The 12,625-nt window shown below is 34.1% G+C and overlaps 1 protein-coding gene and 1 long non-coding RNA gene across 4 annotated transcripts in view; both read right to left on the reverse strand.

The window, feature by feature from the left end:
• Positions 1 to 12,625, reverse strand: part of LOC149477567 (terminal nucleotidyltransferase 4B-like) — a 40,135-nt gene that overhangs the window by 12,289 nt on the left and 15,221 nt on the right. For all 3 annotated transcript variants that reach the window (XM_089710984.1, XM_089710983.1, XM_089710982.1), the window contains exons 3-4: positions 2,263 to 2,402; positions 1,861 to 1,923 (exon numbers count right to left, since the gene is read on the reverse strand). In XM_089710984.1, coding sequence (XP_089567110.1) covers positions 1,861 to 1,923; positions 2,263 to 2,402 — 203 coding nt within the window. The remainder of the gene's footprint in view (positions 1 to 1,860; positions 1,924 to 2,262; positions 2,403 to 12,625) is intronic.
• On the reverse strand, positions 10,881 to 12,176 carry LOC149477568 (uncharacterized). The gene is made up of 3 exons (XR_016317678.1): positions 11,602 to 12,176; positions 11,414 to 11,475; positions 10,881 to 11,339 (listed from the first exon to the last, which is right to left on the reverse strand). It is a non-coding gene; the product is annotated as an uncharacterized LOC149477568 (long non-coding RNA).

Raw genomic sequence — 12,625 nt, forward strand, 5'->3', positions numbered from 1 at the left:
TGACATTTGTGACATCCGCTGTGTACAAAATGAATAGCAGTGGACCGAGTATGGAGCCTTGCGGAACGCCTCTAGTAACCCGGACACACTGAGAAGTACATGCATCATCTCCACCTATTTTAACGACCTGTGAGCGATTTGTAAGGTAACTTTCAAACCACATAACCGTGTTCGCATCAAACCCATAATATATAAGTTTTGAGAGTAGCAACTTTATATTAATAGAATCAAAGGCACGTGAGTAATCTAATAAGACTAGTATGGTACCTTCTCCTTTATCTTGTGCCTCCAGTACGTTATCGACGACATCGATCAAAGCACTAGTGGTACTTCTATACTTCCTAAACCCAGATTGAAGGTTAGGTAAAATATCGTTGGACTCTAAGTACTTTCTAAGCTGGTCACAGACTATTTTCTCTAAGACCTTGGACAGGCACGGCAAAATACTAACCGGTCGTAAATCCTTGAAATGTACTGGGTTATTGTTTTTTGGCAGCGGTGTTACTAGTGCCTTACGCCAAAGATAAGGAAAGGTATTCGATGTGATGGAAGCGTTGAAAATCAAAGTCTAATGACTTTGATTTTTTTTGATTATATCAATGATGTATGGCAACAATAATTTCAGCATCTCTAGCGACATGCCATCACAGCCAACCGCGTTGGATTTCAAACTTCTGAAATGTTCTAAAACCTCTTTTTGTGAGACAGTTCTCAGAGAAAATTGCAAGTCTCCCTTCTTGTTCTGCATAAAGAAATCCACCGCGGAATCGGGTGCGGTGATGTCACCAGGTACATCGAGAAAATGTCTATTAATTTCGTCAGGTTTTCTAAGATGATCAGGTAACGCAGCATCATTCCCATTATTAACATTAACATTATTTTTTATAGTTTTCCAAAGGATCTTAGGATTACTCATATTAGTGTTAACAAAAGTATTAAAATAACAAGTTTTTTCGCGCTCCATAGCATCAATTACAACCCTTTTCAAATCTTTATAATACCCCTGGTGGGAGCTAATTTTCGAAACTTTATACTTGTAATGAGCTTCATCTCTTCGTTTCATTAACTGCTTAATATTGTATGTAACCCATGGATAGTTATGATTCGTTTATGTGACTTACTAGCTGTTTGGGTAATGCACAAATCGGGAGTTGGTTTTTATGAAGAAATTAATTGATGTTTTTCAGTAAAGTTTAATGATTTTACCTTTCCCCCGCTGAGCACAAAGCAAACCATCACAATTTACAACACAATCTGCTGTCGCGACACTCATTTTATCACAAAATTCGAAAAACATAACCTAAATTACACCGATATAATCACCCGCTCAAACAAACTATACCTAATAACAATAATATTCACGACGTTCGTTCGTGCAATCGTAACTATCTTCACACTGTTAAAGCCGGGCTTTATCGTGGCATTATTCTCCATACAGATTGCTATAGAATTCTATAGCTAGGTATGTAGCTACTTAGACGAAATTTCATACGTTAGAAGAGATGAGCGCAAAGCCCGGTAAAAGCCCACGCGTGCAAGCGAGACAACTACATGTTATAATCCATCCAATTTAGATTGTAACGTCAAAATAAAAGGTACGACCTTATTCTGATAGGAAGAAGGATGAAATTAAAAGTTTACTCGAATTCGTCATTGTTTTATGCTAGGCGTATTATATATTATATTGTAGGTGAGTTTTCATTGAATTTCGGAGCAAATTATGAATTGCTCATTGCGCGCGAATATTCAAACGTGAATTTGGTTATTTTCCTATCTCGTAGCGAATTTCTAAGGCAAGCCGGGCTTTTCGGCTTGTATGAACGTACCGCCACTGATATTCAGATATAGATAACAACCTACCTTATATTGTTTTATGAGCTCGGCGCTTTTGACTCCGCTGCTCATATTGAAAGAGATGTCGACCTGAAAATATTTACAAAATCATGAATACTATGATCTTCAAATATTGAAGAAAGTACAAGTAGAAAATGTATTATTTTTTGCATGAAAAATGAAACAAATTTTCATATACATATATATTAGAATACTGAAAAACCGCATATTGTATGATGAATATTTTGTTTTCTTGACTGTTTTAAATGTCGTTTTTGTTCTATTCGTCTTTTGTTGTATTTTTGAAAAAACTAATCTTCTCTTGCGCACGCTATGGCAATATAAAATAAAAATATTTATTGACATAGATGATCTTTTAAAATTGCTTTAGAAATAATTATTATATACCCTCATATGCAGGAAACATACCTTAACATCAGAGTACTTGTCGGTCATCTTGACGATGGGCACGGTGGCCTTCTCCAGCACTTTGATGCTCTCCTTCTCCGCGATGTCCTGGTTCACCAGCTCGCGCTCCAGCGTCCACAGCGGCAGCTTTTCCCATTGACCTGTATACGGAATCGGGATAAATTATCGTATGTATTTAAATTTCTATGAAAGTGAAATCTTTCTCCGGAGGAAAAATAGCCTATGTGTCTAGCCTTCTAATTAATTATCTTTGGACATAAGAACCATACCATAAACTCGCTCTGTTGCGCCGTAAAAGATAGAAAAACAAACAATCTTTCAATTTCAAGTTATGGGACATATTGGTAAAAAAAAATTCGTGTATAAAATTCTGACCTGATCAGATGTTTCGTAATTAAAAATCAATAATGCATCCATAAATTCACTAATTAAACCACTCTTTTGCTTTAAGAATTGAATAAGGAAAAAAGAGATTGAATTTGCTGAAAGAATTTAATTTGAATACACATTCAACTTAAAATACTTAATTAAAATGGACGTCTTTACGTAATATTCATAACTTTCAAATAATATGACAACAGAGCGTAATTGACCAAAATTTCATTAACATAGAACAATATAGTCTAGAAACGAGTTCCTGTGTGTGTGTTGGCCACGGTCAGCTGACCTTAGCTGTTTAGGTCTCAAGAGAAGCTAAACAACTGCATACGAAGTACAAAACGTATTATGTATGAGTAACTCATATACATTATGCCTATTATGAAATTTACCTTGGACCTGATAAAATTAAATTTTACTCAAATAGTACCTAATTCTGCCTATTTCAGTAAAACTACTACAACTACTAATACGTCAAAAGCGGTCTTTCTCGTTGTAACAACTCATTCATTGTTTTAGGCAATTAATTCTTTTAAACTAAGCTCCAAAATTGTTTGCAATCCATCGGGACCCATAATTCACCAATGTCGCTCACAGTATACAGGGTGTCCCAAAAAGTAGTGATGAACGGAAGCTGGGAGGTAGAAGACCTAGAGGGCTATCCGAATCACCCCCATGTATGTTATGCGATTTTTCGTATTTTCGGAGTTATGACATTTTTTTCAATTTTTCATCTATCGCCGAGTACGATGAGATTTTTATTTATGGTGACGTGAATTATTGCGCTAGATGCTTGATTTTTTTTGTGTGCAAAGCTGAAAGATAGGCCAATTCAGTATGGTAACATTTACTATCGTTAGATCTTCGAATGGAATAAAAAAAAGAATTAAATGCCAAGAAAGATAAAATTACCCAGTATGTTCACAACTTCAAGGGCCCATAAAAAAATAAAGTCACATAAAAAAAAATTTCCATTTGGCTTTTAAAAACTTGCTCTATCTATCAGGTAGCTACCCTGAAAATTTCATTTTATTATTCAGAAGGCTTCAATCGAAAAATTGAAATCTAAATGTGGTAAGTGCAAAAATTTTATTAACATGATGATCATTAAAACCAATAAATAGGTGTTTAATGACGAGAAATTTTTTAAAATAACCCCGCTGTTGCTCAATGCAAGTGCGACATCACCGTAAAAAGTTGTCTTTTAAATGTCTGAATGCCCATTTATCATTTTTAATGGTTTCTTCTGCTACTATGAATTTCCGGGTTATTTCGTCCAAATTGTGGCATTCTCTCAAGTAGCCGAGGTCTTTTTAGTATCCCCATTGAAACAAATCAATGGGGTTTAGGTCGAGGGACTGTGGAGGCCAGGCTTTAAGGCAGGCGTCACCGGCGCATGCGCAGGCTGCAACGACCAATCCATCTTTCAGGGTATCTTTGCCCTTTAGCCTGGCCTCCACGGTCCCCGGACATAAACCCTATTGATTTTTTTCCGTGGGGATACTACAAAGACGAGAGACTGCCACAATTTGGACGAAATAACCCGGAAATTCATAGTAGCAGAAGAAACTATTAAAAATGATAAAAGGGCATTCAGACATTTAAAAGACAACTTTTTACGGTGATGTCGCACTTGCACTGAGCAACAGCGGGGTCATTTTAAAAATTTCTGGTAATTAAACACCTTGTTATTGGTTTTAATTTGTTTTTATTAATCATCATGTTAATTCAATTTTTGCACTTACCAAATTTAGATTTCAATTTTTCGATTGAAGCCTTCTGAATAATAAAATGAAATTTTCAGGGTAGCTACCTGATAGATAGAGCAAGTTTTTAAAAGCCAAACGGAAAACTTTTTTTATGTGATTTTATTTTTTTACGGGCCCTTGAAGTGGTGAACATACTGGGTAATTTTATCTTTCTTGGCATTTAATTCTTTTTTTTATTCCATTCAAAGATCTAACGATAGTAAATGTTACCATACTGAATTGGCCTATCTTTCAGCTTAGCACACAAAAAAAAATCAAGCATCTTCCGCAATAATTGACGTCACCATGAGTGAAAATCTCATCGTACTCGGCGATAGGTAAAAAATTGAAAAAAACGTCATAACTCCGAAAATACGAAAAATCGCATAACATACATGGGGGTGATTCGGATAGCCCTCTAGGTCCTCTACCTCCCAGCTTCAGTATATCACTACTTTTTGGGACACCCTGTACACCTCAATCAATGCGACAGTCGACTGTTGTACATTTGGAGCTAAAACGTTTACAGAAGAGAGCTTAATAAATGCTATTATTGAACATTAAAACAATCTAGCAACTATAAAACAAACAATTCTTTGCAATGCAATAAACAAAGTTCCTTATACGGCTACAGTCCAACCAGCCCAACACGAAGATCAATAGGCCGAATCACTTGACACAAGAGGCCTGCCACAAAAGGACGCACAATCGTGACTCAGATCATACTTCCTCATTCGCATCACCTCCATTCATGTTGTCATGAATGGTTGTACGATCGATTGATACTGTGATGTAATTGAATACGCTTGTATGGAGATTATCTGCCATTCATGGAACGGAGGAGATATTTTCCTTATTGCGAAAAGGGCGTTTTTTATATTATGGATACAGTTGGTCCTTCGAGAGGTTCAAACTGTTCTATTGTATTCATTTGAAAGCTTTCACATAGTTTATCTCAAAATTGAATGACGGATAGCGCAACAATACCAATAATAATTACAACATTATAATTATATGAATTTGCTTTTATCAATGTATATTGTGTACTTCAGTAGAAAATATAATAAAAAAATACACGTGCTGTATACAATAAATAAAAATTTATCTAAATTATAGGACTAATTCGGTTATGGATAAGATTAAGATAACTAAATTATTATTATATGCAAAGGATTACTTTTCGTCTTCATCGTCATCATGTTCTCTTTATATTTATATGCTGACCTATCAATAATCAATATCATTCCACTATATCAATTGTATCAAAAACGCTATCTATCTAAATGCCACATTTTATCAAAACCCATCCCACACAAACATCCACTTATTTGAACTAATTCTCAATGCAACTATACTTCATGTCAGCTATGGTAATCAACATCAATCATACAAGTCACCGATATAATATTTGCCCTCAATGAATCCCTAATTAGTAGATCATCATATGATCAATCAATGAGGTGTCTCTAATATAACCGAGGTATAAGACATCGCACGGATATAAATAGCTGGGAACTAATGCCGCCGCTATGTTGATATGCTCTTGTAAATGCGTGTGACGTCACGGAGCGCCGAGACAAGCGGGTAGGCGCTAACACTAGGCGTAAATCTTCAGAACGCACTTTGTATTGTAAAGTAGCCGCTCACCCCGGCTTCGCATGGCTAGAACTAGGACTAAACTAAAAACTCCTATAAAAAAACATGAAAATTTTTAGTTAATATTGCAGGTGAAAGAATTTTCGGAATCGGCTATCGGTCAATTAGGGAAAGCTGGCATGTTCACAGTACTCACACTTATGCAATTTCACTTACAGTATGTTCAAAAATAAATGCGACTCTAGTTTCATTTTAGACTTGAATTGTAAAATGGTGCGTTGTAGATATATATATATATATATATGCAAATATAATTACTAATGAAAGCTCTCATAATTTACCTGTAAAATTATAATTTAAAAGTAAATCAATTGATGAAGTTAATTATTTATTCTAATAATAATCAATTGGATAAAAGTATTAATAATCATTCAATTATCAAATAATAATTAAATTCCTGACTTTGGTCGAGTAAAGATATCTAAGAAATATTATATTTGTAGTAAGTACGTAATACCTACCAATACGCGCTAACAAATATGTGTTACATGTTTATTGTATAATTTTCACACTATTGGTTTTAAACTCAAACTCAAAAATTTATACAATTAGACTTCTTCTAGAAGCACTTTTGAATCGTCATAACAGTTTAACAGTTTTAACATTTACCACCAATTCAGAAAGCAGTATCTATAGAGAAGAAGAAGAATCTATTTAATCATAATCGTAATCTTCTACTTCACTGTAACTTTCATCGCTCGAAGAACTCGATGTTTCGTTGTCGGAATCTCTTAATGTTATTATAAATGAGTCAGTGTAATTATCTACTTTTGGTTCTAATTGAATATATTTTTCCTCATGTTCTCGCGTCTTTCTCCAAACGTCACTAAACATATCCAGACTAATAGCATTTGCTTCCTTTCTAAATAATTCTTCCACAGTTTTCAAGTTAAAGTTCACATTTTGTGATGCTACTTTCCCTTTAATTATGCCCCATAGTAACTCTATTGGGTTGAGTTCTGGTTGGTATGGTGGAAGGCGCAATACACTATGTCCATGATCTTTGAGGATTGCATCAAGTAGGTAAAAATTGTGTATAGTTTGGCTTATTTTTTTTAATAATGTGATAACTCTGATTATAATAATTAGTAATTTGATTTTTGAAAAAAAAAAATGCTGATTTTAGTCAAAATTTATATTTTTCTAACAAGATCCTTATCATCCAAATTTCCACCTTGGTGAGAAAAATTGACATTTCTAATGAAAATGAACAAAAAATTAAATGATTTTATTAAATACTGTAAAATAGTCTATAATTCTTCCATTTACTGTATCACAAAATTCTTCATAGATTTTTAGATATTCGTACTACACCAATTACATCAACCTGTATTTATAAACAATTGCAAAATATGACACATACATAGGCCGGGAGATACTGACACAAAATTTCGGGTCATTTGTAACAGAATGGCGGTTCTACAGAGGTCTTATTACGCAATGACTAAAAGAAAAATGATGGTCAGAACTCAGAACGCTGGTACCGGCGGACTAGTCGCGTGGGCGTTAGTCGAACTCGTCGGATAAATAGCGAAAGTCAAACGATTTGTAACACAAAAATTTTAGAATTCACCGATAGCCCATAAAAAAGATGTAGGCGGTAGTGTCATGCCATACTTTTCCGGTGTAACCTACAGCCCCCCATACCGACGCGATGCGTTGATTAAAAAAAAAACAATTCAAACATTTGTACCAGGCTAACTTTTGCACAGGTAATCATCAATCATCATCGTGCAGACATTTACGAAAATCGCCATGCCATACTTTTCGGACGATTCCAAATGGCCACCATACCGCCGAAAATCTGCAAAAAAAAATTTTTTTTCGCCAAACAATTTGTACCAGTATTGCATTTGCATTTCTGGAGAGTATTTGATAAAATGTGACCATTATTATATTTGCCATACTTCTAGTAGGGGGAAAATGTGCTGCCATACTTGAAAATTAATTTATTCGTCACGTTTCAAAAATACGACTGTACAATACGTAAAATAATTTTTTACAGTATGGGATCATTATATTCTGTTTGTTTGTATACAATTCTACCTAGAAAAAAATATCGCAGATTGCAAACATGGGGCGGATGATTGTAAGACTTAAGCCAAGACGTAAAAAAAAAATGAAAAGAATTGGCGATTTGTACCAGTACGGCATTTTTGGAAAGTATATGATGCAACGTGACCATTATTATATTTGCCATACTTTTAATAGAGGGAAAAATTAGTGCCATACTGCTACAAATCGTTCAAACTACGAATAAAATCTTACAATAAGAAAAAAATCTTGTACACATTCGCCACCTCCCACAGGTATGGCATTATCACACTTCTATTTATAATCATTCAGGAGTTGTTGAAAAAAAAAATGTAGGGTGGTACAAATCGTTTGGCGAGAAAAAAAAATTCAAAAATTTGCAGATTTTCCGCGGTATGGCGACCATTTGGAATCGTCTGAAAAGTATGGCATGGCGATTTTAGTAAATGGCTGCACGACGATGGTTACCTGTGCAAAAGTGAGCCCGGTACAAATGGTTGAATTGTTTTTTTTTAAATCAACGCATTCACGTCGGTATGGCGGACTGTAAGTCACATCGTAACTGTATGGCATGACACTACCGCCTAACTACATCTTTTTTAAGGGCTATCGGTAAATTCTAAAATTTTTGTGTTACAAATCGTTGGACTTTCGCTATTTATCCGACGAGTTCGACTAACGCCCACGAGCCGCCGGTACCAGCGTTCTGACCATCATTTTTCTTTTTGTCATTGCGTACTAAGACCCCTCTAGACTGCCATCCTGTTACAAATGACCCGAAATTTTGTGTCAGTATCTCCCGGCCTAACATGTGCAATGTGTAAATGTGTTGACGTTCCAGCTCTTCTTAATATACCTGTAGTGATTTATGAATGTAGACAATGACACAAAAATATTAATTGATAACTGTAGGGTAGATGTAGAATAGTTGTTCTACGAGCAAATATCCGTTTGAAATAATATAAAAAGTATAAACTGAATGTTTTTCAATGACGACTAAACTGACATGATGATCACAGGAAGCACCTTTGATAAAATGATAAACGTTCAGCAACGTAACGTTAAAAATTCATTACAACATACGAATCTTTATTCATCTCTTATTTGACATTTTAATAGTATTTATGCGTGTGATGTTGTAATACGACGATGTGAGTGTATGTTTATGTGTGAATAAACTGCGTGTGAAAAAGTTAAACATCCTTTTTCTCGATTCTTCTTAATTTTTGTCGCATCGAGTTTTACTTTTATTTTTCGTGAATTAGTAACGTTTCTTTATGCTTCTCAAGTCTCAAATGTATTCTTGAAAGTATGCAACAATTGAAACAAAATATGAAACAATTACGCACGCGTCTAATCGATTCCAATCGCCAATTAGATATGGATATTATTGAAATATTATATTATTGTTTCTAAGGAAATTATTTAGAAGTAAACGAAAAATGAATATTATTTTAGTATTAAATTGATATGGAAGATATATTAAAATAAATAAATTTAAATATAAGTAGCTGATGTCTGATAATAACGATACACAAATAGGTCAATAGCAATTAATTCAAAATTGTCATAAAATTAAAAAAAGCTTTATTAGATCTATTACTATATTACTTTTTCAGAATAAGTCCATGTATAAATGTTTAAATGATTAAAAACAAAAAAAAAATAAAGAACATGAACTGGAATTTTCAAAGTAAGTATTTAAGTATCATGTTTTCACTAAACCTTTACAAACACCAAAAATTCTTGCATTAGTCTACAAGACACACATTCGATTCAATTCACCACCTTTATCAACAATACAATCCAAGAGTGGTATGTTAAGACGATACACAAAAAAAAATCTACTGCTTGGCGGGCGGAGTCTAATAGCTCGCTATCGCGAACGCGGGTGTGCGCGAAGTCATTCTTGCAAACTCGCCGCGCTGCCGCTGGCCGACTCGGGACAAACATGTATGGAGTCGTCATACAGTTATAATATTCTTATAGGTGCATATTTAATTGTTGATTTATTGGTTTTATTTTCTTGCTTATAAACAAATAATCTTCTTTTTAACAACTACTTAGACATTATTAATAATTATTATTATTTCGTAATGTTTACTTTATTACAAAATAATACAGGTTATAAATAATCTTTAAAATAACAAAAAATATTGTTACTCTGAAAAAATGAAATGGTACTCAATAACGCGGACTACTGAATGGATTTAGATAGAATTTGATGCTGACGTAGATATTACGTCATGCCCAGAAATGAAAGGTAATATTTCTGAAAGAAGTTATAAACCCTAATTCTTCTCAGTCAAAGTCAAGAGTGGAAGATATCACTAATACAGTAAAACTGATGCGAAACTTTGGATGTTAATTTGTATATTTTTTTGTTAGTTGTTACTTAATCACGTCAAGACTACATTACCAATTTTGATAAAATATAGCTAATTGCCTGGATTTACACAAAGGATACTTTTTATCCGAACTGAACACTTCTGTGGGATAAGACAGGATTCACGATATAATCTAATTCCACGCGGGCAAAGCCGCGGTCGGAATGATATTTTTTTAAATAAAAAAATTGTTTAAAAAAAACACAAAATATATTGACGCATGTATTTATTTTTTGCACTCTATTATAATTGTAATTATTCATTACAAATAATCAAAATAAAATAGCCAGAACAAAGTTAGGCCCTGGTAGGGTAGGTAGGCAGGTACAGCAATGTGAGACGAACACTGGCTTATTTATACCAATAATAATGTATTATAAACATTAAATTAAGTTTACTTTCTAACAACAAAATTAGCTAATGTGAAAGCGAATCAACCAATCATCACACAAAAATGAAATGTGCACACAAATATTCATCCAAATCGGTTCATGTCATTAGGAGGAGTGACTGCAGCGCCATCTTCCGGGCCCAATTGTGTTTCCAGATCACCCAGGAACTCAATTTAATATACTTACACAAAATTTTTCGAAATGAAAACTCACATTACTATGTAAATATGAATATAAACCTGTTTTATTACTAAGCAATTTCCCGCACAGGTGTAGTAAGTATAAATGAAATAAATATCAACATCAAATTCTTTATACAACATACTTATCTACCACCTTCTAAGAAATGTAATTCTTGAAATTATTTCGTATTTTTTTTAAATATAATACTACTCCAATGAGCTCCTGTTCCATATTATGTCCGCCATACTTCCACTAAGTTCACCATGATTTTTTATTTCTTTGCACTTTGTTGCTTTTTGCTAAAAATGGAATCATGCGATAAAACCAGTAGAGCTTTGATAACATACATTTTTGACTGAATAAAGGTACTTACGAAGGAGTGGATTCACATTGTGAACAATCAGTGGGTTTATTTTCCTTCTGGATTCCGGATTTCTGAAAAGATTATTTATGCTATAAATGAAAAAATCTTACACATTCGTTATGTACTTAAAACAGGGGTACATATCAAACATCGCCTATAATACAATTATCATCATATTTAAAATAAAACCAACTTACTTCATTAATTTGTTCCAATTGTAAGCATTCTTTTTCCTCCAACCTTTATGTTTCTTCTTCTTATTTTCTTTATTGTCCCCATTTGTCTCATTTTGTCTTATCGTGTTGTCACCCTTTTTTACGATTGCGCGAGCGACACAAGTTCCCCGTGTGACAGCCGTAGCGGGAATGACTCGTGCAGCGATCGGGGTAGGAAGGTGCAGGGCGGCTCTCGCTATATTGGCTGGTCGCGCGCTAATTTCAAGTATTTCTTGTTTATTTCAAAACCATCGCATATTTCAAAATTCTAACACGGTAGACGTATAGGTTGTATATTTTATAGTTAATATCCAAAAAGTCGTAACTTTACGTTTGTTATTTTGAAGATGCCAGAGATTAAAAAAAAATAACAATGATAACTTTGTATTTTTTTTCTATCGAGAAAATATCATGGAATCATGTTTCTAAAACGGTAGACGTATTGTGTTACTATTGAACTTTCTTGTCAAGAATTTTCATCACGACAACTTTAATAATATAAAAATTAGGAAGGTTTGAAAAGGGCCGTAAATGTTAGAAAAATTAATTCATCACCTTAAACAAATCGCGAAGCATCAGTATGCAGTCGCAAGACGCAAGCGACGCCGGCCGCGGCGGGTCTGCTGCAAATTTATGTGTTTTATGTTCTTCTATATCTGCAGTTACATAACTTACTTGCGGCAATGAATTGGAATTCTGTCCTACTAATGCAATGATATTTTGAGAGAAAAAATTAAACCAGCCGAATTTAAAACCTCCTCCTTTTTTTTGAAGTCGGTTAAAAAGGTCTACATTTCGACGTGCCGCTCCCGGAGCTATAATATTATTAATGCAAAAATCTGTGATAGATTGATGTGTCTGTTTGTCTTTCGCGCGAATACCACTGAACGGATTTTGATGATACATACTTGATTTTTGTAGCTTATATGTAGCAGAATAACATTTTTAGAAATATATGCTCTCACGGGGGTACAACCGCGAAACACAGCACACAGTTATAACAATA

The sequence above is a fragment of the Colias philodice genome, chromosome 25 (genome assembly GCF_061535455.1).
Source record: "Colias philodice isolate Cphi_HAF_F1 chromosome 25, ilColPhil1 Martin Lab GWU primary, whole genome shotgun sequence".
In the NCBI taxonomy this organism is placed as follows: Eukaryota; Metazoa; Arthropoda; class Insecta; order Lepidoptera; family Pieridae; genus Colias; species Colias philodice.